The sequence below is a fragment of the Danio rerio genome, chromosome 4 (genome assembly GCF_052040795.2).
Source record: "Danio rerio strain M-AB ecotype USA chromosome 4, GRCz13ab, whole genome shotgun sequence".
NCBI classification, from domain to species: domain Eukaryota; kingdom Metazoa; phylum Chordata; class Actinopteri; order Cypriniformes; family Danionidae; genus Danio; species Danio rerio.
In genome coordinates this window covers 56,260,604-56,287,209 of record NC_141024.2, presented here as the reverse complement: position 1 = coordinate 56,287,209, position 26,606 = coordinate 56,260,604, and the positions used below count along the sequence as shown (strand labels likewise).

The 26,606-nt window shown below is 41.7% G+C and overlaps 3 protein-coding genes, 1 long non-coding RNA gene and 3 other non-coding genes across 11 annotated transcripts in view; 3 read left to right on the top strand and 4 right to left on the bottom strand.

Annotated features, from left to right (window-relative positions):
• The window catches only part of LOC796311 (zinc finger MYM-type protein 1), an 854,498-nt gene that overhangs the window by 659,857 nt on the left and 168,035 nt on the right, over positions 1–26,606 (bottom strand). The gene's annotated exons all lie outside the window — the stretch shown is intronic.
• The window catches only part of LOC110439430 (uncharacterized), a 94,215-nt gene that overhangs the window by 41,091 nt on the left and 26,518 nt on the right, over positions 1–26,606 (top strand). Inside the window, exons 6-7 of the mRNA XM_088650236.1 lie at positions 1,761–2,329; positions 7,188–7,191. Of these exons, the coding sequence (XP_088506362.1) occupies positions 1,761–2,329; positions 7,188–7,191 (573 nt within the window). The remainder of the gene's footprint in view (positions 1–1,760; positions 2,330–7,187; positions 7,192–26,606) is intronic.
• The window catches only part of wu:fe14d05, a 312,007-nt gene that overhangs the window by 272,123 nt on the left and 13,278 nt on the right, over positions 1–26,606 (bottom strand). The gene's annotated exons all lie outside the window — the stretch shown is intronic.
• Positions 10,824–10,896, top strand: trnav-aac (transfer RNA valine (anticodon AAC)). Its single transcript has one exon. It is a non-coding gene; the product is annotated as a tRNA-Val (tRNA).
• Positions 12,150–12,232, bottom strand: trnal-cag (transfer RNA leucine (anticodon CAG)). The gene has a single exon. It is a non-coding gene; the product is annotated as a tRNA-Leu (tRNA).
• On the top strand, positions 13,532–13,604 carry trnav-aac (transfer RNA valine (anticodon AAC)). The gene has a single exon. It is a non-coding gene; the product is annotated as a tRNA-Ala (tRNA).
• The window catches only part of LOC147844968 (uncharacterized), a 48,658-nt gene continuing 44,348 nt past the window's right edge, over positions 22,297–26,606 (bottom strand). For both annotated transcript variants that reach the window (XM_087249192.2, XM_087249193.2), the window contains one exon: positions 22,297–24,448. In XM_087249192.2, the coding sequence (XP_087105318.1) occupies positions 23,484–24,448 (965 nt within the window). In that variant the 3' untranslated portion in view covers positions 22,297–23,483. The remainder of the gene's footprint in view (positions 24,449–26,606) is intronic.

Sequence of the window (26,606 nt, the reverse complement as noted above, 5' to 3'; positions counted from 1 at the left end):
TGCCAACAGAGCTAGGTGGATTACTTAATTCAATATTACTATATTGAATTAAGTTAATTTACAATACCGTTACATCCCTAATATATATATATATATATATATATATATATATATATATATATATATATATATCACTCATTCATCTTTCAATCAAGCTTCTCGTGTCAGCCCAATGATGAAAAAGTTTGTTGTCGACCATTGTAAAACAGAAAGAAGAAATTAACATTCTCGACAAAATATGGATTTACTTTTATCGCCTAGACACCGGCCTCCAAGCTACGTGAGTGTCAGTGCCGTCACTTATTGATCCGCAATCAGTATATGTAGATTGTGTGGACGCTACTTGACTAAAATAATAGCTTCGCTACACAAAAGCTATTTGATTTAGAAAGTAGTGACGCTACTGAGAAATATAGTTACGCTAGTACCGTCACTACTTGTAGCGATGCTACTGCCCAACACTCCGTGGTTTCAATGCTTCTAATGTAGAAATTTCCTAATTACTGATAGCCAAAGGTGTTTTAGTAACCGAAGTGGTCTCCAGTGCACAGAACTCCACAATAGGTGTTTGCGCTGATGAGCAGTACTACACACGGTGTGTTTGGCACCCCTTATATGGGAGTCCAGGGCTGTAACATCCATCGTTGCTAGCTTAAAAGTTTGACCCAAACGTAATTCGGATTCCTTGGCCAAAGCGGATTAAACAAACCCACAAACTAGGCTAGTAACGATCTTGTTCTGTAGCTCACATCAAGTAACCATAGTAACGGGTGTGCATGCTTTCGTGCTTTCTGCTATTACGTGGAGCGTGAGATGTACTCAACGTTGCGCTGCATGATTTTTTAGTTAGCTTACATTAGTTACAGTTAATTTTGTTATTATATGAACTTAATTCTAAGAAAGGTAATATAAATTATTAAAATAAGACCTTTGTAACAAAACCCAAGACTTTGTATAATAATTCAAGGCTATTAAGGCCTTAATTTGAGATTATCAAATTTAAGACTTTTATAAATGCTTTTAAAACCCAATGGGTACTTTGATTAGGTTTTGCATATAAATACTCGCAGTCTCCTTTTGGTCATTCCACCTCTTAACGGAAATTGTCAGACTGATCTGGTGTATTAATCAACTATTGTGGGTTCTGGAACTGAACAAAAATGATGTTCCAGATGCTGGACATCCACTGGCACTAGATCATCATCAATTTAAGAGTAAATTTCCCTTTTTTGCCATCCTCTGATGCATTTAGGTTTCGCCGCTATTAGATTTCGGCGTAGAGCGCGCTATGTAGACGTAAAGAGCCTGATTGATATTCTACCAGAACCACGTCAGCAGAGTTCGTGCATAGAGTCCATATAATATAACTTCTATGTTAAGCGGCTTTGACACATTTTACATGGTAAAAGCACTAGATAAATAAAGATGAATTAAATCTGCTTAAATGTGTACACGTTAATGGACCAAACAAAATATGATCTGATTTATATTACATTTAATGTGCATCAAAATTACAGTGTGTGTAGCCAATGTTTCCAGTGTCTTCACTTTTCAGCTTTTAATGAGAATGTTTAAGACTTAATGAAAACTTATTTTATTTATTTATTTATTTCAGACCGAATTGAAGAGAATGAGGGGAGTAAAGAGGAGGAACATCATGTCAAAATTGAGGAAAAAACTCATTTACAGACTGATGGCATTTTGAAAAGGAGAGACAAGAATCGTTTCACCTGCACTCAATGTGGAAGGAGTTTTGGAAGAAAAGGCGATCTTAAGATTCACATGAGGATCCACACTGGAGAGAAACCATTCACATGCACTCAGTGTGGAAAGAGTTTTGGAAGAAAAGGCCATCTTAAGATTCACATGATGATCCACACTGGAGAGAAACCATTCACATGCACTCAGTGTGGGAAGAGTTTCAGCTGCTCATCATACCTTAACCTTCACATGTGGATCCACACTGGAGAGCAACCATTCACATGCACTCAGTGTGGGAAGAGTTTCAACCGATCATCAACCCTTAATAAACACATGAAAATCCACACTGGAGAGAAACCATTCACATGCACTCAGTGTGGGAGGAGTTTCAACAGATCATCACACCTTAACGATCACATGAAAATCCACACTGGAGAGAAACCATTCACATGCACTCAGTGTGGGAAGAGTTTCAGCCAATCATCATACCTTAATAAACACATGAGGATCCACACTAGAGAGAAACCATTCACATGCACCCAGTGTGGGAAAAGTTTCAACCAATCGTCACACCTTAATAAACACATGAAAATCCACACAGGAGAGAAACCATTCACATGCACTCAGTGTGGGAAGAGTTTCAACCAATTGTCACACCTTAACAGTCACATGAAAATCCACACTGGAGAGAAACCATTCACATGCACTCAGTGTGGAAAGAGTTTCCGCCAATCATCATCCCTTAATCGACACATCATGAGCCACACTGGAGAGAAACCATTCATGTCGAATCATCTTGTTTAATCCCGCCCCTCATGCTCAAACTCTAGTGTGACTGCAGCTTCGATGTGGGATGAGTTTCAGTAACTCATCAGACCTTAATAAACACATGAAGACCCACACTGGAGAGAAACCATTTACATAGACTCCGCTAGCTACCCCAGAAAGGTGTTGCTACTCTGGAGTCCTCATGTCAAGACCTGCCATCTCATTGACTCTTAAACCTTATGGTTTTGTATTGCATTACTTTTATCATGTAGTTAAAGTGTTGTTGTGATTATATCCTAAGTTCTTTATCTTCATTATTATCCCTAGACATTTGTTGGTTGCTTTGATTGATTGTTCTATGAGTTACATTTTATTATAAATCATTTTGCATTTAGGCTATTTTGTTGGCTCATCTCTCTTTTATGTTGCAACTCAAACAAGCGGGCCATAACACTTTGTAAAATGTGTCCGGTTGTATCCGAGATCTTGACCTTTCAGTCATGACCATAGGTGAGAGTAGGAACCTAGATTGAGTGGTAAATTGAGAACTTTGCCTTTCATCTCAGCTCCTTCACCACAACAGACAATCACATCAACTGCATTACTGCTGCCACTGCACTGATCCATCTTTTAATCTCACATTCCATTCCACATGAAGAAAAAATAAATTAATGCAAATACTTAAACTCCATTTGGGGTAAGGACTCTCCTACAAACTGGAGATGGGCACCTTTTTCCAGTCAAGCACCATGGTTTTGACTTAGAGGTGCTGTTTATTTTTCCTGCCATGTCACACTTAGCAGCAAACCATAATGCAGCAAACCATGCATGCTGAAGTTCCATGTCCTATGAAGCCAAAAGCACAATGTTATCTGCAAATATCAGAGACCGTCCTAGCCTGCACCTACAATTCTGTAAGTAAAAATTATTATGTTTTTGAGGTCAGCCTAAAAAATAACACCTTTAAAAAATAAAATGAATACATATATATATAGATATATAGATAGAAATTTTAGTGGTGGAAGGGAAGTAGGATGGCTTGTTCAACTATAAACCAAGATGAAGCCTCAGAGCAGTGGTTCTTAATTCTGGTGCTTGTGCAAAATGTGTTGACAATGGTCCCAAATTAATTTTAGGTCTTATTACTAGATCTTAGAATCACACCTGGGAAACCCTAAAAGCAGAGATTTTGCTTATCTTTAACTGCTTAAGATCAATTTGCACCAGATCAGCAAGAGACAACATCTGTTTGAGTTTCCTTCGCCGACTGGGCTCAACGAAACATGGCAGTGCTGATTGGTTGGTGACTTAGCTTCAGTGACGTCCTTAGGATTCACTCGCTTGTAAGTGGAAGTTGTCCTGGATTACCGGGGTGAAAGACTCTGCTAAAAGTCGGTTTGCTGAAGTTTTTTGCAGTTTCGGCAGTTCCTAAACTTTAAGAGGTTGCATGGCGCTGCAGTGTCCAAGAGCAAGGAGAGAGGGGGGAGAGAGCAGCAGAATGCAAAATGCAAAGTTTTACTGTTACGAGAGGTTTTTAAGTGATCTGGTTTGGTCCATCCCAATGGCCTTCAAATGAGCAGTTGCCATCCAGGGCAGGCCCATGCCTCGTACCATTATGCTCAGGGTATTTATTATTGACAAATTATGACAAAGTATGAAAAATTTTGTGATCTCCTTAGGTCTCTGGAATTTTTTTGAAATAACACACAATTCTTAAATTCACAAATCCAATTTTTGTTAATTTACAAATTGTTTTTGAATTTATGAATTGGATTTTGTAAATAAATAGTGCTGTGCATGGATTAATGTTATTTAGTTTTTTATCTTATTTTAGTTTTGAGACTAAGAATCTTACATATAGTTGGGAATGGGAAGACATTTCTCCAGCATGAAACAGTCAATGAAAAGGTTTTATAAAAGTGATTTATAGCCTGCACTCACTTCCAGATTGGAGGCTCCTGAAGGGAATGTAGAACTTCAGCAGTAGGTGGAGCTAAGAGATTGCAGTGCCAGTGATTTTAACTTGATACGAGCCTCGAACGGTAACCAATGCAGATAGATAAAGAGAGGAGTTACATGGGCTCTCATTGAAGACCAGATGAGCTTCAGTGTTCTGGAGCATAGAGGATTAATGGTGCAGGATGGGAGTCCAGCTAGCAGAGCACTATCAGAGTCCAGCCTTGAAACAACAAGAGTTTGCACTAAAAGTTGTGCAGCATGATCTGTTAAGAAGAGTCTGATTTTTCTGACATTGAAAAATGCACATCTGCATAATGGAGCGGTGTTAGCAATGTCCTCTCTTTACTGAAATACATGGGGGTAATGGTGGATGATCCCAGCTGGATTGAGAAATTGTGTTGAATGTGTGGAGTGGCAAGGAAGGTGATGTAAGCAGATGAGTAAGCAGTAGGTAATGTTTTTTCCAAGCTTTCAGGCAGTTTTATGTGAGTTAAAAAATGGAAATATAGTTGAAAACAGCCATTTGTAGTGTTTTGGCAATACATTCCAGTGAAAACTCCAGCTCTACTCTTCAAGACATCCCTTCCACTCTCAACCCTCGTCAATACTATCGCCCTTCCAACCTCCCTCAGTCTTTCTCTACAAGTCCTAACGCTCTTCCTCTCCCTACTCATTTTTACACGTACCAAAAATTATTTTCTGCAAAATGCACTATTCGTGTTACTCTGTGGAATCAGTGTCCCTACTGGGGGGCTATGGATACTGATCTTTAGATTAGATTCAACTTTATTGTCATTACACATGTACAAGTACAATGCAACGAAATGCAGTTTAGGTCTAACCAGCAGTGCAATAGCAGCAAGTGCAGGATACAGGAATAAGTTATAAAGTGCAGTTATAGAAAACTATGGTGATATTTACAGATGGATGTACTATGAACATTATATACAGGTTGGATAAGCTATGAGCAGATTTACAATATATGAATATATGTACAGGTTGCTATTAATAATCAGTAGTGTGCAGATAAATAAACATGATTACAAGTGTATATGTTACAATATATGAATATATGTACAGGTATAGATAAACATGATTACAAGTGTATATGTAACAATATATGAATATATGTACAGGTTGCTATTAATAATCAGTAGTATGCAGATAAATAAGCATGATTACAAGTGTATATGTATAGTGGGTGTGTACATAATTACAAATGTCCATATGCAGTGGGTATGTACAGTTCAATAAGTAAACAGTTCAATGTGGTGCAGTTAATGTGCAAATTTTTAAATGTGCAAATGTTAAACAGTGCAGTTATTGCGAGGAGTTTAAGTTAGAGGAGAGTGGGGGGTGTATTGGGGGGCAAAAGAGTCAGTGGGGGGCAGAGTTCAGGAGGGAGACAGCTCTGGGGAAAAAGCTGTTCCTCAGTCTGCTGGTTTTTGTCCGGGGGAGCCTGAAGCGCCTGCCGGAGGGCAGGACAGAAAACAGTCTGTGAGCGGGGTGAAAGGTGTACTTCAGAATACTGCATGCTCGGCGCAAACTGTGTCTTCTGGATGTCCTCTATGGCTGGCAGTGTGGTCCCTGTGATGCGTTGGGCAGTTTTCACCACCCGCTGCAGTGCCTTACGATCAGCAACAGAGCAGCTTCCATACCAGACTGTGACACAGTTTGTCAGGATGCTCTCTATTGTGCAGCGGTAGAAGTTCACCAAGACGGCTGATGAAAGCTGGTTCTTCTTCAGTTGCCTTAAGAAGAATAGGCGCTGGTGAGCCTTCTTGATCAGGCTGGAGGTGTTGGTGGTCCAGGAAAGGTCATTTGAGATGTGGGTCCCCAGGAACTTAAAGGATGAGACAGGCTCAACAGCCATCCCATTGATGTGGATGGGATTATGTGAGCCTGTTCGTCCCTTTCTGAAGTCCACAATGAGCTCCTTGGTCTTGTTGGTGTTAAGGAGCAGATTATTGTCGGTGCACCAAGTGGCCAGATGCTGTATCTCCTCCCTGTAGGCCGTCTCATCATTGTTGCTGATTAGACCAATCACTGTGGTGTCATCTGCAAATTTGATGATGGTGTTGGATCTATTAACAGGCCTACAGTCAACGGTAAAAAGGGAGTAGAGGAAGGGGCTCAGCACACAGCCCTGTGTTACACCAGTTTTGAGTGTGACGTAGGTGGAGCAGATGTGGCCTGATCTAACATTCTGAGGTCTGTTAGTCAGAAAGTCCATAATCCAGTTGCAGAGTGATGTGTCGATATCCAGGTCTCTGAGTTTGATCAGTAACATGGAGGGTATGACAGTGTTGAATGCTGAGCTGAAGTCCACAAACAGCATTCGTGCATAAGTGTTTTTATTGTCCAGGTGTGTGAGTACAGAGTGCAGTGCTATAGAGACTGCATCATCTGTGCTCCTGTTGCCACGGTAGGCAAACTGATGTGGGTCCAGTGTGGATGGCAGAGAGTCTTTTAGATGTGCCAGGACCAATCGCTCGAAACACTTCATGATGATGGGTGTGAGTGCTACAGGGCGGTAGTCATTCAGGCATGTTGGGCTGGAGTGTTTGGGCATTGGCACAATAGAGGTGGTTTTAAAGCATGTTGGCACAGCTGCTAGGTTGAGCGACAGGTTGAAAATGTCTGTGAATACCCCAGCGAGCTGTTCTGCACATGCTTTGAGGACACGCCCAGGAATATCGTCTGGTCCAGCAGCTTTACGCACATTGATACGACTCAGTGCCGCATGTACTTCTGAGGAGGTGAGTGTGATAGGTGAGTGGTCGGTGGAGGAAGTGATCCTGGTGTAGGGTTCTTTATTGTCTCTATCAAAGCGGGAATAAAAGTCATTTAGCTCGTTCAGGAAGGAGACGTCTGTGGCTGTGGACTGGCTGGGTTTGTAGTTGGTGATGGCCTGGATGCCCTGCCACATGCGCCGAGGATCAGAGTTTACAACAGAGTTATGATGTCGTAATCTTTCCTGCGCGGTCTACCGTTCAAATCTGCACACGGCCCCTTCCTGTCCCTTCATAATCCCCTCCTCTGACCAAGAACTACAAACCCAAAGCTACCAACAGCTATGTACTCCACAAATCTACCTCTGCTATCCCCGCTCTACTTCTTCCTTCCTCAGCCCAAAACCCTCCCTCCTTTCTATCTTGTTATAATTTTAATATAGAAAGATGCTTTCACCACCCCTGCAAATTTCTTCATATCTGCAATCACTGTTTAACCCTTAAAGACCTAGAGGTATTTTGTGGGCACCTAATGGGCCTATATTATTTTTTTTTTTCAAAAGCAGCTTTATTGTTATTTTAGCAGTCAGCCTCAAGTGTCATATATTATTTTAAACAGGAGAACCTAAAGCTTCAATCTGTATCATTTAAAGGTCCAGTCTAAAACTTTTTTGGTCCAAAAACATATGAACAGACAGAAAATATTCCAGAATTTTAAGAAAAACGTTTTTTTAAAAATTGGCATTTTCTAGTTATTACAAACAAAACCTCATGAAGTTTTTTTTTCTTTAGAAATACACACTACCATGTTTTATACTTCCAAAATAAATTGTGTCTACAACCACTTTTCCCTGAGCAAGTTATAGCAATGTATTTCAATGTTATTCTAAGGCGTTTTTCATTGGGGAAAAAAATAGTGCATTTATTTACTGACAATATATTTGCCCAAAAGTTCTGGGAATGAACTAAACAGAAAGATTGTTACAAAATAACAGAAAAATGAAGCAGGTTTGACTTTTTCCAAATAATATATATATTCAGTTACCATAAACAACACTACTTACAATAAACAAATAAAAAATAATAAAATTATAAATAATGTGTCAAAGTTCAAATAAACATGGTGCAAATCCTCAGTAAAAACTTAGATATAAATATTTACTATACTATAAATAGTTATATAACTAAACTAGATTCAATATGGACCATCCTTTGGTTTTATGTGCCAGCATATGGTGTTAACCCTGCGGCTTATCAACTTTTGCGTTGCAGACAAAAAGCCACACCGCCATTTGCGTCCTTTGAAAACAGCAAGACCAGCACTTCATCTTTGCTGTGTCACTGTTTCGTCATGTTTTTGTGATGTTGTCCATGCAAAAGTACTTAGTATGAGAATTATTTCAAGCAAAACTTTTTTTTTGCATTTTATTTAACTGTGTGTAAATGTACAGCCTATTTCTCATTTCGGGTTGTTCAAATTGCTGATTACTGGTCCACAAAGCGAAACCCATGCTTATTGGTTGAGAGAGAGCAAGTTTGAACCAATCTGGGCATGGAGGATGGACAATGCATCAAAGCATCATGTCTAGTTTGTCTTGAGACAAGCCACAAGCGTTTCTTTGTCAAATCAGCGCTGTTAAAATTTGATGACGTAACCACACTGATCCTGGTGACTCTGAAGGTCTGTGAATGTAATGTATTGCAAAATTGAAAGCTGAGACTCTCTTCTTTATGCCAATCTTTGAATTGTGCGGATCGGATCAGAAGATCAAAAGTTATTAAACATTTAAGAACAATACTTATTTTTAGCCGTGGGTGGCTGTCTCTGTCTTTAAGGGTTAAATAAGGATTCATGACCATCTGCTGATTTTGATGCCTTATGAAATGCTTGAGCTTTTGTGGCTCATTGGTCTAGGGGTATGATTCTCGCTTAGGGTGCAGGAGGTCCTGGGTTCAAATCCCGGATGAGCCCTTGTAGTTCTCTGCTGTTTTGAGGGACATCATAGTGTTCACAGAAACTGGCCTGTTTCAATGCCAGTTTGCAAGCATTAGATATACTCTAATTAAGATCTTGGCTCTATGGTGTAATGGTTAGCACTCTGGACTTCTGGAATCCAGTGGTCCGAGTTCAAATTTCAGTGGAACCTTTTCCTTCTTTCCTTGCAGCTTCAAATCAGTGAAATGAATGAGACCTATTTAGGGAGTGGTTCTGATACTATGCGCTGAGATAGCTATTTGATGCTATCACGATCCTCCTAGACCAATGACTTACATAATGTTATGTGTTTTTGCCATGCAGCTTAAATCTGTGAAATGGATAAGATCACTTTACCTCACTGAAGCTACTGGATAAAAAAAAAAAAAAAACTATTTATAAGCAAAGAAGTGACTCAACTTGTCGGTCTAGGGCTGTGACTTCTTGACTTTTAACTCCATATACACTGTAGTTCTATGACATTTCTATAGATCATTTGTACGTCAAAATACAGAACAATAATATCCAGAAGCATAACCATGCTACAACAAATACTACATAATAACACATTAAGTAGTATGCTTTATTTTTCATGAAAAAAATATAAAAAAACACAACAACAAAGTGTTACGTCATACCTTTACCTTGGAGCATTATACATTCAAACAGGTTTGTTTTGTTTTTGTCTTTAAAAACCACCTAACAGCAGCATTTTGCTGACTTGAGGGTGGTTATGTTGTGTGTTTTATTTTTAATCATGGACAGATTACCCGGCAATGACATGGAAATGGAGGGACTTGCACGAAAGGATAAAGAAAATGGGCTGGATAATAGATGAAGAGATAAAGAAAATGGACTTGACAACAGACACAGAGATAAATAAAATGAAGAGCCCGGCCAACGAAGAGGTGAAAAAGGTAAGGATAAGCAAGAGATACAAAGAAGAGTATGCACAAAGAAAGCAACAGTAACTGTAGACGTAGAAATGTAAAAGATGCAAGAAGATTTGATATAACCAAAGGAGTCACGGAGCTGATTGGAGAAGGAAGAATGCTGGCTGTGAGACCCAAACAAACAAAGGGAGTATGAAGTAACAATGGAGACTGAAGATGACACCAAAATTTTAATAGACAATGGATTGACAATTAAAGGAGTGAAATCTGAAGTACGGAGGTTACGAAACAGAGACTATGTTGTTTCGTTCAAGCATCTGCCTGTTTACCTAGCAAATGAAGGAATTTTAAGCAAGCTAGAGAGATGGGGAGTTTTCCCCATATCTAAAATTAAAAGAAGATTGTATCCTGGCACAAACATAGAAGATGGAACAAGGTTTGTAAAAAACAGATTTCCGGAAGAGATGGTCTCCTTACCATACAGTACCAAAATCGAGACGGCGGAAGCGCCACAGCACTTTAGACTCATGCACACCAATCAGGTAAAAACCTGTCGACTATGCATGAGCTCAGAAAATGTGATGAAGGAACGCCCAGAATTCAGGTGCTTCAAATATGACGAAAGGGGACATTTCGCAAGGACCTGTACAGCTGTGTCGGGCCCGGATTGTAAATTGGCCCTAATACCTCCAGGGAGCTTGTCACGCTGAGTTGGCTTTGTCCGCTCGATTGACCAACGCGTACGCCTTGTTTTATCGTTGCAGGCCTAACTTCGCTGGTGAAAGCACTTGTGGGGTTTCTGTAGTGTAGTGGTCATCACGTTCGCCTAACACGCGAAAGGTCCTCGGTTCGAAACCGAGCAGAAACAGTGCTCTTCTTTTGGCCAGAAAATAATAGCATCCACTGCTGCACCAGCAATGATCGTCGACAGGCACCCAATCAAAAAGGGTTATCAGCTTGATTTGCCTGAAGGTTTCCGTAGTGTAGTGGTTATCACGTTCGCCTCACACGCGAAAGGTCCCCAGTTCGAAACTGAGCGGAAACAACCTCTGGCTTTTATGACAATTGTCAAATCAGGCTTCTCTTGAGTACTGACGTTCACTGAACACATTCTTTCTGCAGAGCGGTGTGAGGCTAGAAGTTTGAATTCAGCTCAGTGTTTACCGCCCCTCGCGGTGTCGCAAACTTTCGTAGAATCTGATTTCTTTTAGCTTTGTGTTGTGCATGAGCAGGTGGCCAGTGCGTTTGCTGGCCCTTCACAGTGCAGACCGTACAAGACAGCTCTATAAAAAAAGACTATAAATACTTGAAGCAGCACTGGCCTATTGGTTTCCGTAGTGTAGTGTTTATCATGTTTGCATTACACGCTAAAGGTCTCCTGTTCGAAACTGGGCGGAAGCATACAATTAGCGGACACTTTTGTCCAAAGCGACATACAATAGTGGAGGTATTCAACAAGACGAGGCAATGCATACGAAAAAGGGCTATTTATTCCAAGTAATTTGTTTGTGCTCAGAGAATTTAGTGCTGGAGTAGGAGTTTCGTTTTCTTTAGAGAGAGGGATATTCACCGGGGTTCGGGTGTACTCTGAAGAGATGGGTGTTAGCTGTCGTTTGAAGGACACCGTTGTATCCGTAATCTGAGTGGGAATGGGAAGGTGATTCCACCAGCGTAGAACATTGAATGAAAACATTGTGGAAAGTGACTTTCCGTCTCTCTGCGCTGGCACCACAAGACAGTGCTCTCACCCTAACCGGAGGCTCCTGTGGTTATCACGATGGCTTTACAAGCGGAGGGTCTCCTGTTAGAAACTGGGCGGAAACATTCAGATTTGCTTTTACGCACATTCTCAATTGGCTCTCTGCTCACTGGATGATCCACGATACAAGGGCATGGATCTGTCAAATGTCATGACTTGACGTTGTACGAGGATTTGAGGAAAAAAATGCCCTGCAAACCTTAAAAAGCAACACCATCCCAGGACAATTCTTTTGATCCCCTTTCAGTGCACTTGCATTAAAGCCCGCGTGATGCGGCACTTTGTCAGTGTTACTGTATCATTCGGACATGGGGGCAGAGAGTTAAAGAATTCAGCCTGAGCGCACTGCCGCAGGCTCGGTTTGTCAGAAGTGGGATTCGAACCCACGCCTCCAGGGGAGACTGCGACCTGAACGCAGCGCCTTAGACCGCTCGGCCATCCTGACATGCAAGCTAGGCAGGAGCTGTCTCCTGGGAGCCACACCGCAGTACCGTGACATGGAATCTGGTGCTTCACAGCTTGCCCAGCTCCGGCTGTCCAGCTCATTGGCGCTGCAGGCAGCTAATCTGTGCTCGCCTCCTGGGGCTGCGCCTGGTTTCAATAGCCAACACTTGACAGCTGTCATTGCTTACGGCCACACCACCCTGAGGGGGCTATAGAGCAAACAGGAAGTGAGTTTGCAGCAGTAAGGAGAGAAAGGCTCTCCCCATTTTGTTTGTCTACCTTTTTGTTTATTGACCTTGAGTGTTTTTGTTTGTTTGTTTTCTTTTTGTCTTTAAAAACCACCTAACAGCAGCATTTTGCTGACTGAAGGGTGGTTATGTAATGTTTTTTTTTTTTTTAATCATGGACAGATTCCCCGGCAACGACATGGAAATGGAGGGACTTGCAAGAAAGGATAAAGAAAATGGGCTGGATAATAGACGAAGAGATAAAGAAAATGGACTTGACAACAGACAAAGAGATAAATAAAATGAAGAGCCCGGCCAACGAAGAGGTGAGAAAGGTAAGGATAAGCAATAGGTACAAAGAAGAGTATGCACAAAGGAAGCAACAGTAACTGTAGAAGTAGAAAATGTAAAAGATGCAAGAAGATTTGATATAACCAAAGCAGTCACGGAGCTGATTGGAGAAGGAAGAATGCTGGCGGTGAGACCCAAACAAACAAAGGGAGTATGAAGTAACAATGGAGACTGAAGATGACACCGAAATTTTAATAGACAATGGATTGACAATTAAAGGAGTGAAATCTGAAGTACGGAGGTTACAAAACAGAGACTATGTTGTTTCGTTCAAGCATCTGCCTGTTTACCTAGCAAATGAAGAAATTTTAAGCAAGCTAGAGAGATGGGGAGTTTTCCCATATCTAAAATTAAAAGAAGATTGTATCCTGGCACAAACATAGAAGATGGAACAAGGTTTGTAAAAAACAGATTTCCGGAAGAGATGGTCTCCTTACCATACAGTACCAAAATCGAGACGGCGGAAGGGCCACAGCACTTTAGAGTCATGCACACCAATCAGGTAAAAACCTGTCGACTATGCATGAGCTCAGACAATGTGATGAAGGAACGCCCAGAATTCAGGTGCTTCTGTACAGCTGTGTTGGGCCCAGATTGTAAATCGGCCCTAATAACTGCAGGGAGCTTGTCACGCTGAGTTGGCTTTGTCCGCTTCATTGACAAACGCGTACACCTTGTTTTATCCTTGCAGGCCTAACTTCGCTGGTGAAAGCACTTTTGGGGTTTCTGTAGTGTAGTGGTCATCATGTTTGCCTAGCATGCGAAAGATCCTTGGTTCGAAACTGAGCAGAAACAGTGCTCTTCTTCCAGCAATGATCGTCAACAGGCACCCAATCAAAAAGGGTTATCTGCTTGATTACCCTGAAGGTTTCCGTAGTGTAGTGGTTATCACGTTCGCCTCACACGCGAAAGGTCCCCAGTTCGAAACTGGGAGGAAACATCCTCTGGCTTTTATGACAATTGTCAAATCAGGCTTCTGTTGAGGACTGACGTTCACTGAAAACATTCTTTCTGCAGAGCGGTGTGAGTCTAGAAGTTTGAATTCAGCTCAGTGTTTACCGCCCCTCGCGGTGTCGCAAACTTGCGTAGAATCTGATTTCTTTTAGCTTTGTGTTGTGCATGAGCAGGTGGCCAGTGCGTTTGCTGGCCCTTCACGGTGCAGACCGTACAAGACAGCTCTATAAAAAAAGACTATAAATACTTGAAGCAGCACTGGCCTATTGGTTTCCGTAGTGTAGTGTTTATCATGTTTGCATTACACGCTAAAGGTCTCCTGTTCGAAACTGGGCGGAAGCATACAATTAGCGGACACTTTTGTCCAAAGCGACATACAATAGTGGAGGTATTCAACAAGACGAGGCAATGCATACGAAAAAGGGCTATTTATTCCAAGTAATTTGTTTGTGCTCAGAGAATTTAGTGCTGGAGTAGGAGTTTCGTTTTCTTTAGAGAGAGGGATATTCACCGGGGTTCGGGTGTACTCTGAAGAGATGGGTGTTAGCTGTCGTTTGAAGGACACCAGTGTATCCGTAATCCGAGTGGGAATGGGAAGGTGATTCCACCAGCGTAGAACACTGAATGAAAACATTGTGGAAAGTGACTTTCCGTCTCTCTGCGCTGGCAGAGGTCAGCGTGACCGGAGTACAATGGCTAAGCGTCGCCCTGGGTGAACCACCTTCTTGATCATGGTATCTCCCCTGCAAGGTAAATATGAGTTGCCGGGAGGAGCAAATGGCAGCCGCCAATTTCTATCGGACGTACTCCAGGATGGTGATGCCCAGCCACCGAGCATGGGGAATGGGCCAGCAACCCCTGTCTCCTGACGGCGCTGTACTTGCAGCAGACGTGCCTGTGCTTGCAAACCACTCGCTAGTAACTGTGGCAACGCATGAAGAGTTTGAGCTTCCTCCAGATGCTTGCTTTGTGTTTTGTCATCAGTTGGGGCTGCCAACACATGGATTCCACTGGACGCACTCGATCTGGGGATAACAGACCCTCTATGGGGGGAGGGGAGGGGATCCTCCTGTTCTTTCTTTCTTTTCCTCCGTCTGTTTTCTTTCTCTACAGATGCCGTTTTTCTCTGCTTAGTTTCTGATTTGGTCTATTTGGACATGTCGACCTCCTGCTTTGCTGCGGTTCGGACCGCCTTTGCCTAGAGCTCCGTGCTTTGCACTCTTGCCTTGTATATTTTGTGTCCTGTTTTCTTACGTCAGCCTATCAGCACAGTGCTCAAACGACATAGCTTGAAGAAGACGACGGGATCTACAAACGTTCCGCAAAAGAACTTCACTGACGAAAGCGGAAGCGCTAACAAAACAACCTCCCGCTGCAAGCACCTTACATTCCTGGGACGGGAAACCACCGACGGCTGGCTGCGGAATTGCCTCTGGTTCAGATTGGTTTAGAACCGTCCCTCTGCCCAAAACGCCACAGACGTCTGCAAAAGATTGCAGTTCTTGAAACAAAGTTACCTCTGATCCGAGCAGAAGCGTTCGCTTACTTAATGGCAGATAAAATGATGACCTTTCACACGGTCTGCATTCGTTCCGTCAGTAACAGCGGCAGGCCGGTAAAAATAAAAGTCTGACATTCCACAGGGCACACTCGCTTGGCGGACAAAAGCCACCGGGGGCTCTCTTTGCGTGTTCCTTCACCTGGTCAAACCGCTTTGAGGGGGGACCTTTCAAGTAGTTTTCGGCGTCAGAACAGACTCTTCTAGCGACGGGTGGGCAGGCCTTCCGCAGGCGCGCGAGGCTCTACTGGAGCAAAAGAGGCTTGGCGGAGGACGAGGAAGAGAGGGAAGCGCCGCTCCAGCGAGGGGGTGCTCGCTGCAGAGCCATTTGAGGAGAGCTGAGCTCCGGCGAGGGGGAGCATGAGCTGTCGCTCCTCCTCCTGTAAGCTGTTTTAATGCGTACACCAACCCCACCCCTGACCCTACCCCCAGTGACATCACTCGTAGAAGAAGTGCAAAATAGGTGTAGCTCAAGCTTAAGCTCCCCCTCGCTGGAGCTCAGCTCTCCTCAAATGGCTCTGCAGCGAGCACCACTTGGCTCCAGCCGGGTCCGACGCTACCGCCTGAGCTCTGTCTTGAACCACTGTGCTCAGGGGAGAGCGCGAACGCAGTCCCCCACTACCAGAAATTATGCAGTCGAGATTCCCACATTTGGGGAATTCGCAGACATCTGCCCAGGGAACGTGCAATGGTAACTGTAGACTGTAGACTCTCGTCCAACGAGAAGCCGCAATTGTCTACAGTTTGCTTAGACCCTGGGCTAATCGGAGGGATGCATTGTCTAAAGTTTAAAATCAGGGCCAATTCAAGAGTTCACACTTAGCTGATGATTTACAAAGCTTATTTGGCATGCTGTCCCGGGAGAGAGCCCCGAGCTCAAAGGCTCCTCGAGCCCGGGGCTTCCTCCCGTTGGCAGAGCAAGAAGGGAGCCCGAGCTCGGTGGATCTCAGAACTCCCCTGCCGCTGTAGCTAAGGAAACGTAAGGAATTAGACAAGCTTGATTGTTATGTATGTTGAATGTCTTTGGATGGTGGGAGGAAACCGGAGAACCCGGGGAAAACCCACGCGGACACGGGAAGGACATACAAACTCCCCACAGAAACACTCACCGGTCCTATAGAACTAGGACCGGCAGTATTCTTGCTGTGTGGTTCACAGTGCTAACCACTGGACCGCCGTGCCACCCAATCGCAGGTAAAGGAGGAGAAAAGGGGAGGAGGGGGGTTTCTTCCAAACGAAGATAAAGTGAACTGAAAACTGAGGCTATTTATGGTGCCTTAGGGCTCATATGATTGGAAGATTAGTGATTAGCAAATACGAGACTGGACGTGATAAATCATAAGCACGTGATCCTCTCGAAATTAGTATATGAATAAACTTCACTCAGCGCTGAGGATTTTCCAAAGTTTCTCTTGCTCTGAATGCTCAATTTATCGGGTCAGAAAGTTCATCTGCTGTCGAGATAAATTCGTATGTTAAAGTGATTTTGTGTGGAAAGTTATTTTTATACTGTTATATTGATGCACAGTATGTTTTGTTCACAACATGTTTGAAATATCTCACTTTTTGAGCAGTATTCGTGAGGCTGCGCCTTCAGAAAGTACACCTGTCGTAGAGATTTCGTGTGGTAAGTTATTTTTATACTGTTTTATTGATGCACAGTATGTTCTGGTTACATCACGTTCGAAGTTTTTCACTCTTTGTGCAGCATTTTGTCTTTGTTCGTGAGGCTGCGCTGTCAGCAAGTACACCTGTCATAGTGATTTAGAGTGGTAGGTTATTTTTTATCCTGTTCTGATAAACAGTATGTTTTGCTCACATCACATTTAAAATATTTCACTGTGTGTGCAGTATTTTGTCTGTGTGCCTGACGCTGCGCTGTCAGACGTACATCCATTACAGAGATTTTGTGCGGTAAGTTATTTTTATTGTTACATTAATGCTAAGGTCACATCATGTTTGAAATATCTCATTCTTTGTGCAGTGTTTGGTCTGTGCTGGTGACGCTGTGTCGTCAGAAAGTTCACCTGTCCTAGAGATTTCGTGTTGTAGGTTATTTTTATACTGTGATATTACTTACATGTATATATGGCTGCACAAAACCTGAAAAAGTTTAGCTTATGTATTATTTTCAACGCTCGTGTCGGTTTGATAGCTCCATTTACATAGTAAACAGTTGTTTCATTAAAATATAGCAACCAACATGCTAATAAATAAATATCCCTTCATTTACAGCAATATATGTGACCATGACAATTATTATTATTAGTTGTTACTATGAGAAGTGAAGAACATTTTAAGATCTTAGATGGGACAAAACATATGATCCATACCTGTACACAGTAAAATCATCAGAGTAAAATTTACTCAGTTCAGAGAACATTTGGTCCCTCTCTAAATTGAGCAAATTTTACTCAGCAGCAGAGTTAAAGTTAATGAGCCGATGATGAGTTTAATTAAGTGATGATTGAGCACTGATGATGAACACCTGCTGTTAATATGCAGAAACAGAAGAGAAGCAGCAGCAGCTACGCTCATTGCTTACCTGATTGACTTTATTTCTGTCAGATGTTCAAAAAATCCATATGAGACTGTGGCGAGGGGGCGTGGCCGAGAGCCATGGGAACGGAGTAAGGCCACCGCGTAAGTGGATACACCTGCGGTGCGCACCTGCCTCGGATCCCACGGAAGGAGCTCTGGACCATAAAAGGAGGAACTATGGCAGAGGAAGCCGAGAGAGGACATGGCCCAGACATATTTTACTTTTGCTTTCAGTTTGACGGCAGTCTTCGTGAGGAGCTGCCGCCCGTTTGTTTTGGTTTAGACACGAAGACTGCCGTCCCTGTTATTAATAAATATTTTAAAACTGCGTCGCTTCTCCGCCTCTTTCTTCCCGGCGGCCAAAGGGCCGTGAACTTTATTACAGTGGTGCCGAAGCCCGGGAGAAGGAGGGACGCGTTGTCCAAATGCCCTTGCCGCTGAGAGAGGTGGCGAGTGTTTGGGAGTTAACCCGAGTGGGGGAGAAACCCGTTCGTCTGCCCAGAGTGCCGGGGCGGCCTGAGGCTGGCGAAGAAAGGATCTGCCTGCTGCCGTCTCCCAGCATGGGGAGGAGCAGGAGACGCGGGGCTCACCACCGAAGGGGAAAGTGCTGAAAGGAGCCATCCCACAGAACCCGGGGGAGTCGCCGCGATCCACCATGATGCCAGAGCCTGCATCCATCCACCGAAGCGGGAGCGGAGCAAGGGCCTCATGTACGAAGACTTGCGTGGAAATCTTACTAAAACATTGCGTACGCACAAAGCTGTAAATGTGCGTACGCAGAAAAAAATTCAGATGTATGAAACACTGCGTACGCCGAATCTCACGCATATTCTTTTGTACATCCGAATGAACGTGAAACTGAGCGCAACATGCACGAGCACAAAACCCCTCCCTGCCTCCTCCCCCGTATGAATATGCTAATGACTATGTTAATGGCAAAACTCAACGAAAAAGCAATGGCAAAATCAAGCAAAAAGAGAAACTTTGAACAGAATGTGAAATGGAGGTGCTGCTTTCGGAGGTAGACCGAAGAAAAGCAGTGTTATTTGCAAGTTTATTCTCCGGAATTAACAACAAAAGAAAAAAATAGAGTGGCAGAGTTTAGCTGATGCGGTTAACAGTTGGGTCTGAACATCGCACTGAGTGCATTAAAAAAAGAAATAGTGTGGTTTATATCTGTAAAATGTTGCAGTAACCTTAGCAGTCTCAGTGGCGCACCTCATAAGACGCATGTGATCATGTATCGACACGTTAGAGTTTAAACTGGGCTCGAATCCAGCGTCTGATGAACTCTTTCTTCTTTTTTTCCCCCGCTACATATCAGATTTTGCCCACTATTTATCACGAGAAAGACAAGTAGGAATCATCAATAAGTTTGTGCATCATATTTTATTTGCACATTTATTGAATGGAAATGTTTCTGATTCACGCATGCAAATTCATCTTCAGATAGTGTCTTTATAGCAATGAGCGTGCGGTAGATAGCTCAGATTACATTGGGAAAACAGGCGACCGCTGCAAATTGTGCTTTAATGTTTAGCTGGTCAACTGTATGGTATGGAAACCTTACATACCTACTAGATGAACCCGTCTCATACAGCTGCCATTGCAAGGCTCAGACACTTTGTAGAGAGGAATTTAGCACAACTGCCTCTATGAGTCGCAATGGAAATAAAACAGACACGCACAAAAAATGTGCGTACGCCAGCCAGAAAGCTGCCGTGAAGCTGCGCACATTCCCACGTTCAGTTCATTGTTAGTAAATCCAAACGTGAGCCATTCTGAGCATGAAACCTGGCGTACGCAAAGTTTTTGTGCGTACGCAGCGTACATACATACATGAGGCCCCAGGTCACTTAAAAACGCCCTGCAACAAATAAACTTTGCTTTTTGCATTAGCTGGCTTGCGCATGCTTTTGCTCTCTGTCCCCTCTCACCTGCCCGGACACCATGCCGCCACGTGATTGGGTCACCAACTTCCATGTTTTGGGACCGCCGAAACTGCACGAACTTCAGCTAACCGACTCTCAGAAATCCGTCACCTCGGTAACCAAGGACAACAGCCATTCACGAGCATGTGAATCCCAAAGACGTCAACTAAGCGAGTAACCACCCAATCAGGAGCACTGTGTTTCCCCAAGGCCAGCCGGCGAGGGAGATTCGACTTCAGCAATAAGGGCGCAAGTAACACACACTAATGTTGTCTCTTGCTGATCTTGTGCAGATTGATCGAAAGGAGTTAAAGATAAGATAAATCTCTGCTTTGGTGGTTTCTCAGGTGTTATTCTAAGATCTTGTAAGAGATATTAGAATTAATTTGGGACGTTGTCAACTCATTTTGCATCCTCTGAACTGCCTCTGTGTGAATGTGTGTGTGCGTTTGTTGTTTGCTTATTACGTAGTTGGTTTCATTTATCATAGTGTAGCTCAATAAATCTTTGTACTCATTTGTAAGAACTGTGTTCTTGTTTATGTGCTTCTAAGTCATTGCCTCGAGCTGTAGATTTTGTTACCTTGCTAAAAGTTAACCCAATACTGTGTTATGTTATTATCGCTGGCCACATAAATAATATAATCAAGATTGGTAGATACGATGTCTTCTATTTGCGGGACAAATGGTAGATAAAGTGTGAATCTTTTGATCTGATTCAATCTGACTCATTTGAGTCGAATCAATGATTCGAATCTTCAGGATCTGATTCAATAAAATGAGCTAATTAATCCATGATCAATATTAAAACGTAGGTTGATCCCCTACACAGTATTTTATGAAATTTCAAAAGAATTTCTTTTAAAATGATACCAAACTTTTGTAGTTATTCATCTGCATGTGGTTATGGAAAGCTTTTTAAATCGGAAGGCCAAATTCAGGCAGAAATACCCAAAATAGCCCAAAAGCTTAACAGGTTAATTTCTGATGAGCTGCTGAAACTCATCCCACTAGAGTTTGAGCATGCAACATTTTGTTGTATGGCGCTGCGAAAAGGGGCGGGATTAAACAAGATGATTAGACATTAAAAAAAGTGAGCGATTGTCCAGAGAGGTCATGTTTTGATCTTCGATTGGTCTCACACAGTCAAGTAATGCCTAGTTCACACTAAAGGATTTTAAGCCTGATTTGAGCCCGATTTGGAAGTTAACGAGCTCGCCGACAGATCGGGCTGTGATCGGGAAGAAATCTGCGGGAGCTCTGCGCTCGCCGCTCTTTATGTGTGAACTACTAAACAACACATCAACGAGGCTCGCTGATGCGTCGCCGACACCTCGCCGACGGAAATCCAACATTTAGCATGCTAAATATTCCAGAGCAGTCGGCCGACTCAACCCCACGTGTGGTCAGATGTAGTGACGAGCTGCAGCCAATAAGAGAGCATATCAGCATGAGCTGAATGCCTGTGTTCAGGAGCTCAGCAGAAACATCTGTGATTGGTCAGAATGGGCATCGGGGCACTCGGTTCATTCTGCGTTAGTACAGACATGAGAGTAGGCTATATTAACAGTGGAACTAGAATTCTGTAACTTAGAATTACCATACTGCTCATTCTGACTCTCATATAATATTATAATATTATATTCTCATATAAAACGCCATATTGTCACAACATATTTACATTCACAGCTATTATTGAGATATTAAAATTAAGCTTTGAATGTCTGGCATCATATTTAATGACACCATTACCCTAAAAATTTAATCTTTTTTTGGTAATACAGCCTATAAATGTGTAGTTAAGATACTAAAACACTTAAAGGTCTTGGCTTTCATTTTCACTTTCAAACAGGAGCTATTTCACTGCACAGAATATGCTGTTTTGAAAGATATCTGAAGTAAATTGATGTTTTTGCCATCAGAAAGTTTTGTTTATGTTAGCAGGAAGTTGCTAGGCAAGAAAATGCACACATATTTAAAGTCACCGCGAAAAGTATCAGACATGCATGCAGTCATTTTAAAGGGCACCTATGGTAAAAAAATCTACTTTTCAAGCTGTTTGGACAGATCTGTGTGTTGGTATAGTGTATAGACTGTCATACTGGGGTGATATGAACACACCCAGTCCTTTTTTTTAAATTTAACTACAAAAAAAGGGTCAGCCAATTGGAGCTGTTTTCAAATCGATCGCACCATTACGTAGGTGTATGATTCCCCCGCCCACCAAATTGATTGACAGCTGCGCGCATTAACATGTTCCGGTAGTCGCGTGTATATGTCAACAAGACCAGACAGACATATGCAAAGCAACCAGGAATAAAAGCTCTGTTCTGTTCGCTAGGATCAGCAATCATCATCAAATGTGATTAAGAGTAAGTTTCACATGTTTAAAGTGTTGTACAACAGAGTATGTGTGTAATTAATAACAGCGTTTTACTTCAGCTTTACTTTATCAGCACAGCCGTGTGTCAGAACAATTATAAAAGAAGACACTTCAATCCCGGTTTGTGGAAGTTAAATCAGGTTTATTTTGTACATTAGCATAACAGATATCCACACTTGAGGTTAGCCTTAACTAGGCTAAGCGCGCTCTGTCTGTCTGCCTGCGTGTGTGTGTTTGTGTGTGCGCGCGCACGCTTTGTAACGATATTGTGTGTGACTCATCAATGCAACTTCACAATACTGATTAGTAAAGGTTAGTTCTTACTGTAGTATCTCACAAACGCTACGTGAGACCTCCTTCCTTTAAGTCTGTCTGTTGTCTGACGCAGCTGAGGGAGGAGGCATATAGAAACAGTGGGCGGGAAAGAATCGTCTTAAAGGCGCAGTACGACAAAACCACCCCCTGCTGGAAATCAGTATAAAACAGCATCTTGTAAAAGGTATAATGAAAAATCTGATGGGTATTTTGATCTGAAACTTGATATACACATTCTAGAGACGCAAAAGACTTATATTAAATCTGAAAAAAGGGGTAACCTAGGTGCCCTTTAACCAATATGGTAATTTAAGGCAGAAATGCTCAGTTTTTTACTGTTTTGTAATAAAAAAATTACAATGTCAGAAAGAAATACACTGATAGTTAGAAAACGGCAGGGTGTTATTTGTTAGTTTTATTTCAAAGAGTTATACAATTACAAAAATTGAAAACTCTCTGTGTATCTATCCATTGGAACCTTGCAGATAAGTGATTAATCCGCTCATAAATCAGCTGATTTGACGAAGTTTTTAAATGCTTTCTCCAAAGCTTGAAACACTGTCAGTGATGTAATCAGCACACAAGCAGCCAATAGTGTTCAGCTTTTTCTGACGACTCCTCCCTCAAAATTTCATTGGCTGTGGTTTGGTAGCTTGAATGAGCTGATGGGGAATGAGTTGTTGTCAGATCATGTAGTGTGTGACCCCCCTCTTGTGGATCATTCACAGAGTGTTGCGTAGTGTGAACACCACAGAGATTAAAAGACACAAAGTCAAGTCATGTAGTGTGAACGGCACAGCGATCTGCTGATGTTTAAAATCCTTTAGTGTGAACTAGGCTTAATGTGATTTCGCTGGTCAGAGTTCATCAAGCTTGAACTCTGCAACGCAGTGAACTGCAAAACTTGACGCACAAACTTGAGTTTACAGTCTGACGCATTTGCGTGCATATGAATGGCAGTCTATAAGGAGAAAGGTCCAGTGTAACTGTGGCTTAGGTGCAAGTGAATGGTTTCTCTCCAGTGTGGATCCTCATGTGTCGGTTAAAGTTTGATGATTGGCTGAAACTCTTCCCACACTGAGTGCATGTGAATGGTTTCTCTCCAGTGTGGGTCCACATGTGGTGATTAAGGGATGATGATTGGCTGAAACTCTTCCCACACTGAGTGCATGTAAATGGTTTCTCTCCAGTGTGGATCCTCATGTGTTCTTTAAGAGATAATGAGCGACTGAAACTCTTCCCACACCGAGTGCATGATAATAGTTTCTCTCCTGTATGGATCCTCATGTGGTGATTAAGGTAAGATGAGCAACTGAAACTCTTCCCACACTGAGTGCACGTGAATGGTTTCTCTCCAGTGTGGATCATCATGTGTAGATTAAGGTTTGATGATTGGCTGAAACTCTTCCCACACTGAGTGCATGTGAATGGTTTCTCTCCAGTGTGGATCCTCATGTGTCGGTTAAAGTTTGATGAATGGCTGAAACTTTTCCCACACCGAGTGCATGTGAATGGTTTCTCTCCAGTGTGGATCCTCATGTGGCGATTAAGGGATGATGATTGGCTGAAACTCTTCCCACACTGAGTGCATGTGAATGGTTTATCTCCAATGTGGATCCTCATGTGTTGTTTAAGAAATAATGAGTGTCTGAAACTCTTCCCACACTGAGTGCAGGTGAATGGTTTCTCTCGAGCGTGGATCATCATGTGGTGATTAAGGGATGATGATCGGTTGAAACTCTTCCCACACTGAGTGCATGTAAATGGTTTCTCTCCAGTGTGGATCCTCATGTGAATCTTAAGATTGTCTTTTCTTCCCAAACTCCTTCCACACTGAGTGCAGGTGAAACGATTTTCGTCTCTTTTTTTCAAAATATCATCAGTCTGTAAACGAGTTTTTTCCTCAATTTTGACATGATGTTCCTCCTCTTTACTCCCCTCATTCTCTTCAATTAGATCTGAAATGAATAAATAAATAAAAAAAACACCAGTTTTCATTAAGTCTTAAAAATCTCATCAAATGCGTAAAGGTGAAAAGACACTGGAAACATTGGCTACACACACTGTAATTTTGATGCACATTAAATGTAAAATAAATCAGATCATATTTTGTTCAGTCCATTAACGTGAGCACATTTAAGTAGATTCAATTCATCTTCATTTAGTGCTTTTACAATGCAAATTGTGCTGAAGCCACTTAACTTAGAAGTTCTAGTAAATTGAAACTGTGTCAGTCCAGTTTTCAAAGTTTCTCTTAAAAGTCATTTTGGTCATATTGATCAGACACAGATTTGAAAGCTGTAAATGGCCTATTTTTATTCATATATATTCAGAATTACAACAAAACGTTTTTCTAAAATGTGTAAAGCAGACAGGAGATACTTGTTCATTCTGTGCCTGACCAGTAAACGCATCAGAAAAAAAAGTTCTGAGGTAACAGCTGAACAAACAGCTGAATATTTGTCTCGCAAACATGAGATATGCCTGTACAGCATCTGCATAAAGACTGAAATGTGCACCTTTCCCCTTGTGTGCTGTTGGGTCATTTTTATCCATTCTGGGTTTCTTTCTGTGTTTTAGCAAACTGACTGATATTTGGGAACATCTTATTTTGACATAATCTGGGAAAATGCTTTGAAATAAAAAACAAATCTCTAATCCGTTTCTGAAATAGTTAAATTACAGTGAGTTCATGCATCTAGCTTATTGTTTTATAGCTATATTCTACTGTAACATGCTACGTCAGTTAGCATTAAATTATAAATCGACTTTCTTATAAATATACCTAAGATGGCTGGAAGTACACATATAAACCATTTATGGGCGCAGTCGTGTAAATGATCAGTTAAAGCCTTTTAATATTTATTCAGATCTTATTTTCATGCAACAGCAATAGCTGGATGCCTTCATCCATATTAGGGATTTCCTGGAATGTTCTGCTACTTTTGTGAGGTATATATGGAATTTCTGCTCAAGTGTAAATGAAACAGGCATTACATGCATTTAAAGTGCCACAATGCCCACATCAACCTATTTTGAGGAAAACTGAAAAAAAAAACTTAAGAAATAATTTTTCTACTTTAGAAATAATTTTTTGTACCATTTTTGAAACAATTGTTGTTATATCAAAAATAGTAGCCTATTGAACATCAATATATAGCAAGGTAATGAAGTCAGAAATTCCAGTATCTGGACAACATTACACCTTAGTTAAAAATTCTGTCCAAAAGAACATGCTTGCAGCTTCGTATCACATCGAATAACAACATACACTATAAAATAAATTACATTTTCAGATTTGAAGACAATTACATTTTCAAAAAACAAACAGAAACTGCAAATCAGGAGGAGATTGGAGGCTCAAGAGGTATGATATGGCTCATAACAGACTAGTAAATGAGAAGTGGGTTAATTTATCAATGTTTTTTCCTTTTTGATGTTACGAGTTATGCTGGATCTAATCTCACAATATTTGCTAAAAGTGATATTTAATTCACCTTGTTCTCTATATCTATCATAGGGCTGGACAATAATATAATATCAATATATCACGATAGATTTTTTTTCAATAACGGTGATATGATTTTTAAACCCATTTTCGATATTTCGATACATTTGTGTATATGTTTTACATATGTTTTATTATGTTTTGTTATATAATATATAAATATATATATATATATATATATATATATATATATATATATATATATATATATATATATATAAAAGATTTTCTACCTTGTATCATTTGTCACTAAATGAATTTCCGTGCTCAGAATGAGCGTGATGTCAATTGCGTGATGAGAGTGCTCAGAAGTTGGTCAAGCCGCTCTGTCACAGAAAGCTACAAAATGAGCGACCTGAATACAGATATAGAGGAACAAGCTTCCACAAGTAAGAATGCAGACAAAGTAGTTGATGTGGACGATGTTCGGCTTTTTAAGTTCCGATCAGCTTTTTGTTTCGGCGCTCTGCAAACGGGAGAGCGATGCCGACTAGCATCGGAAACATCAAATAGATTCATAAAAGTTTAAGTCAACCTGTCGCCTCACCATCCACCTTCCCAACACCAAACACAGATGGCTATGAGGCGCAGTGTAGGGTTTCGCATAT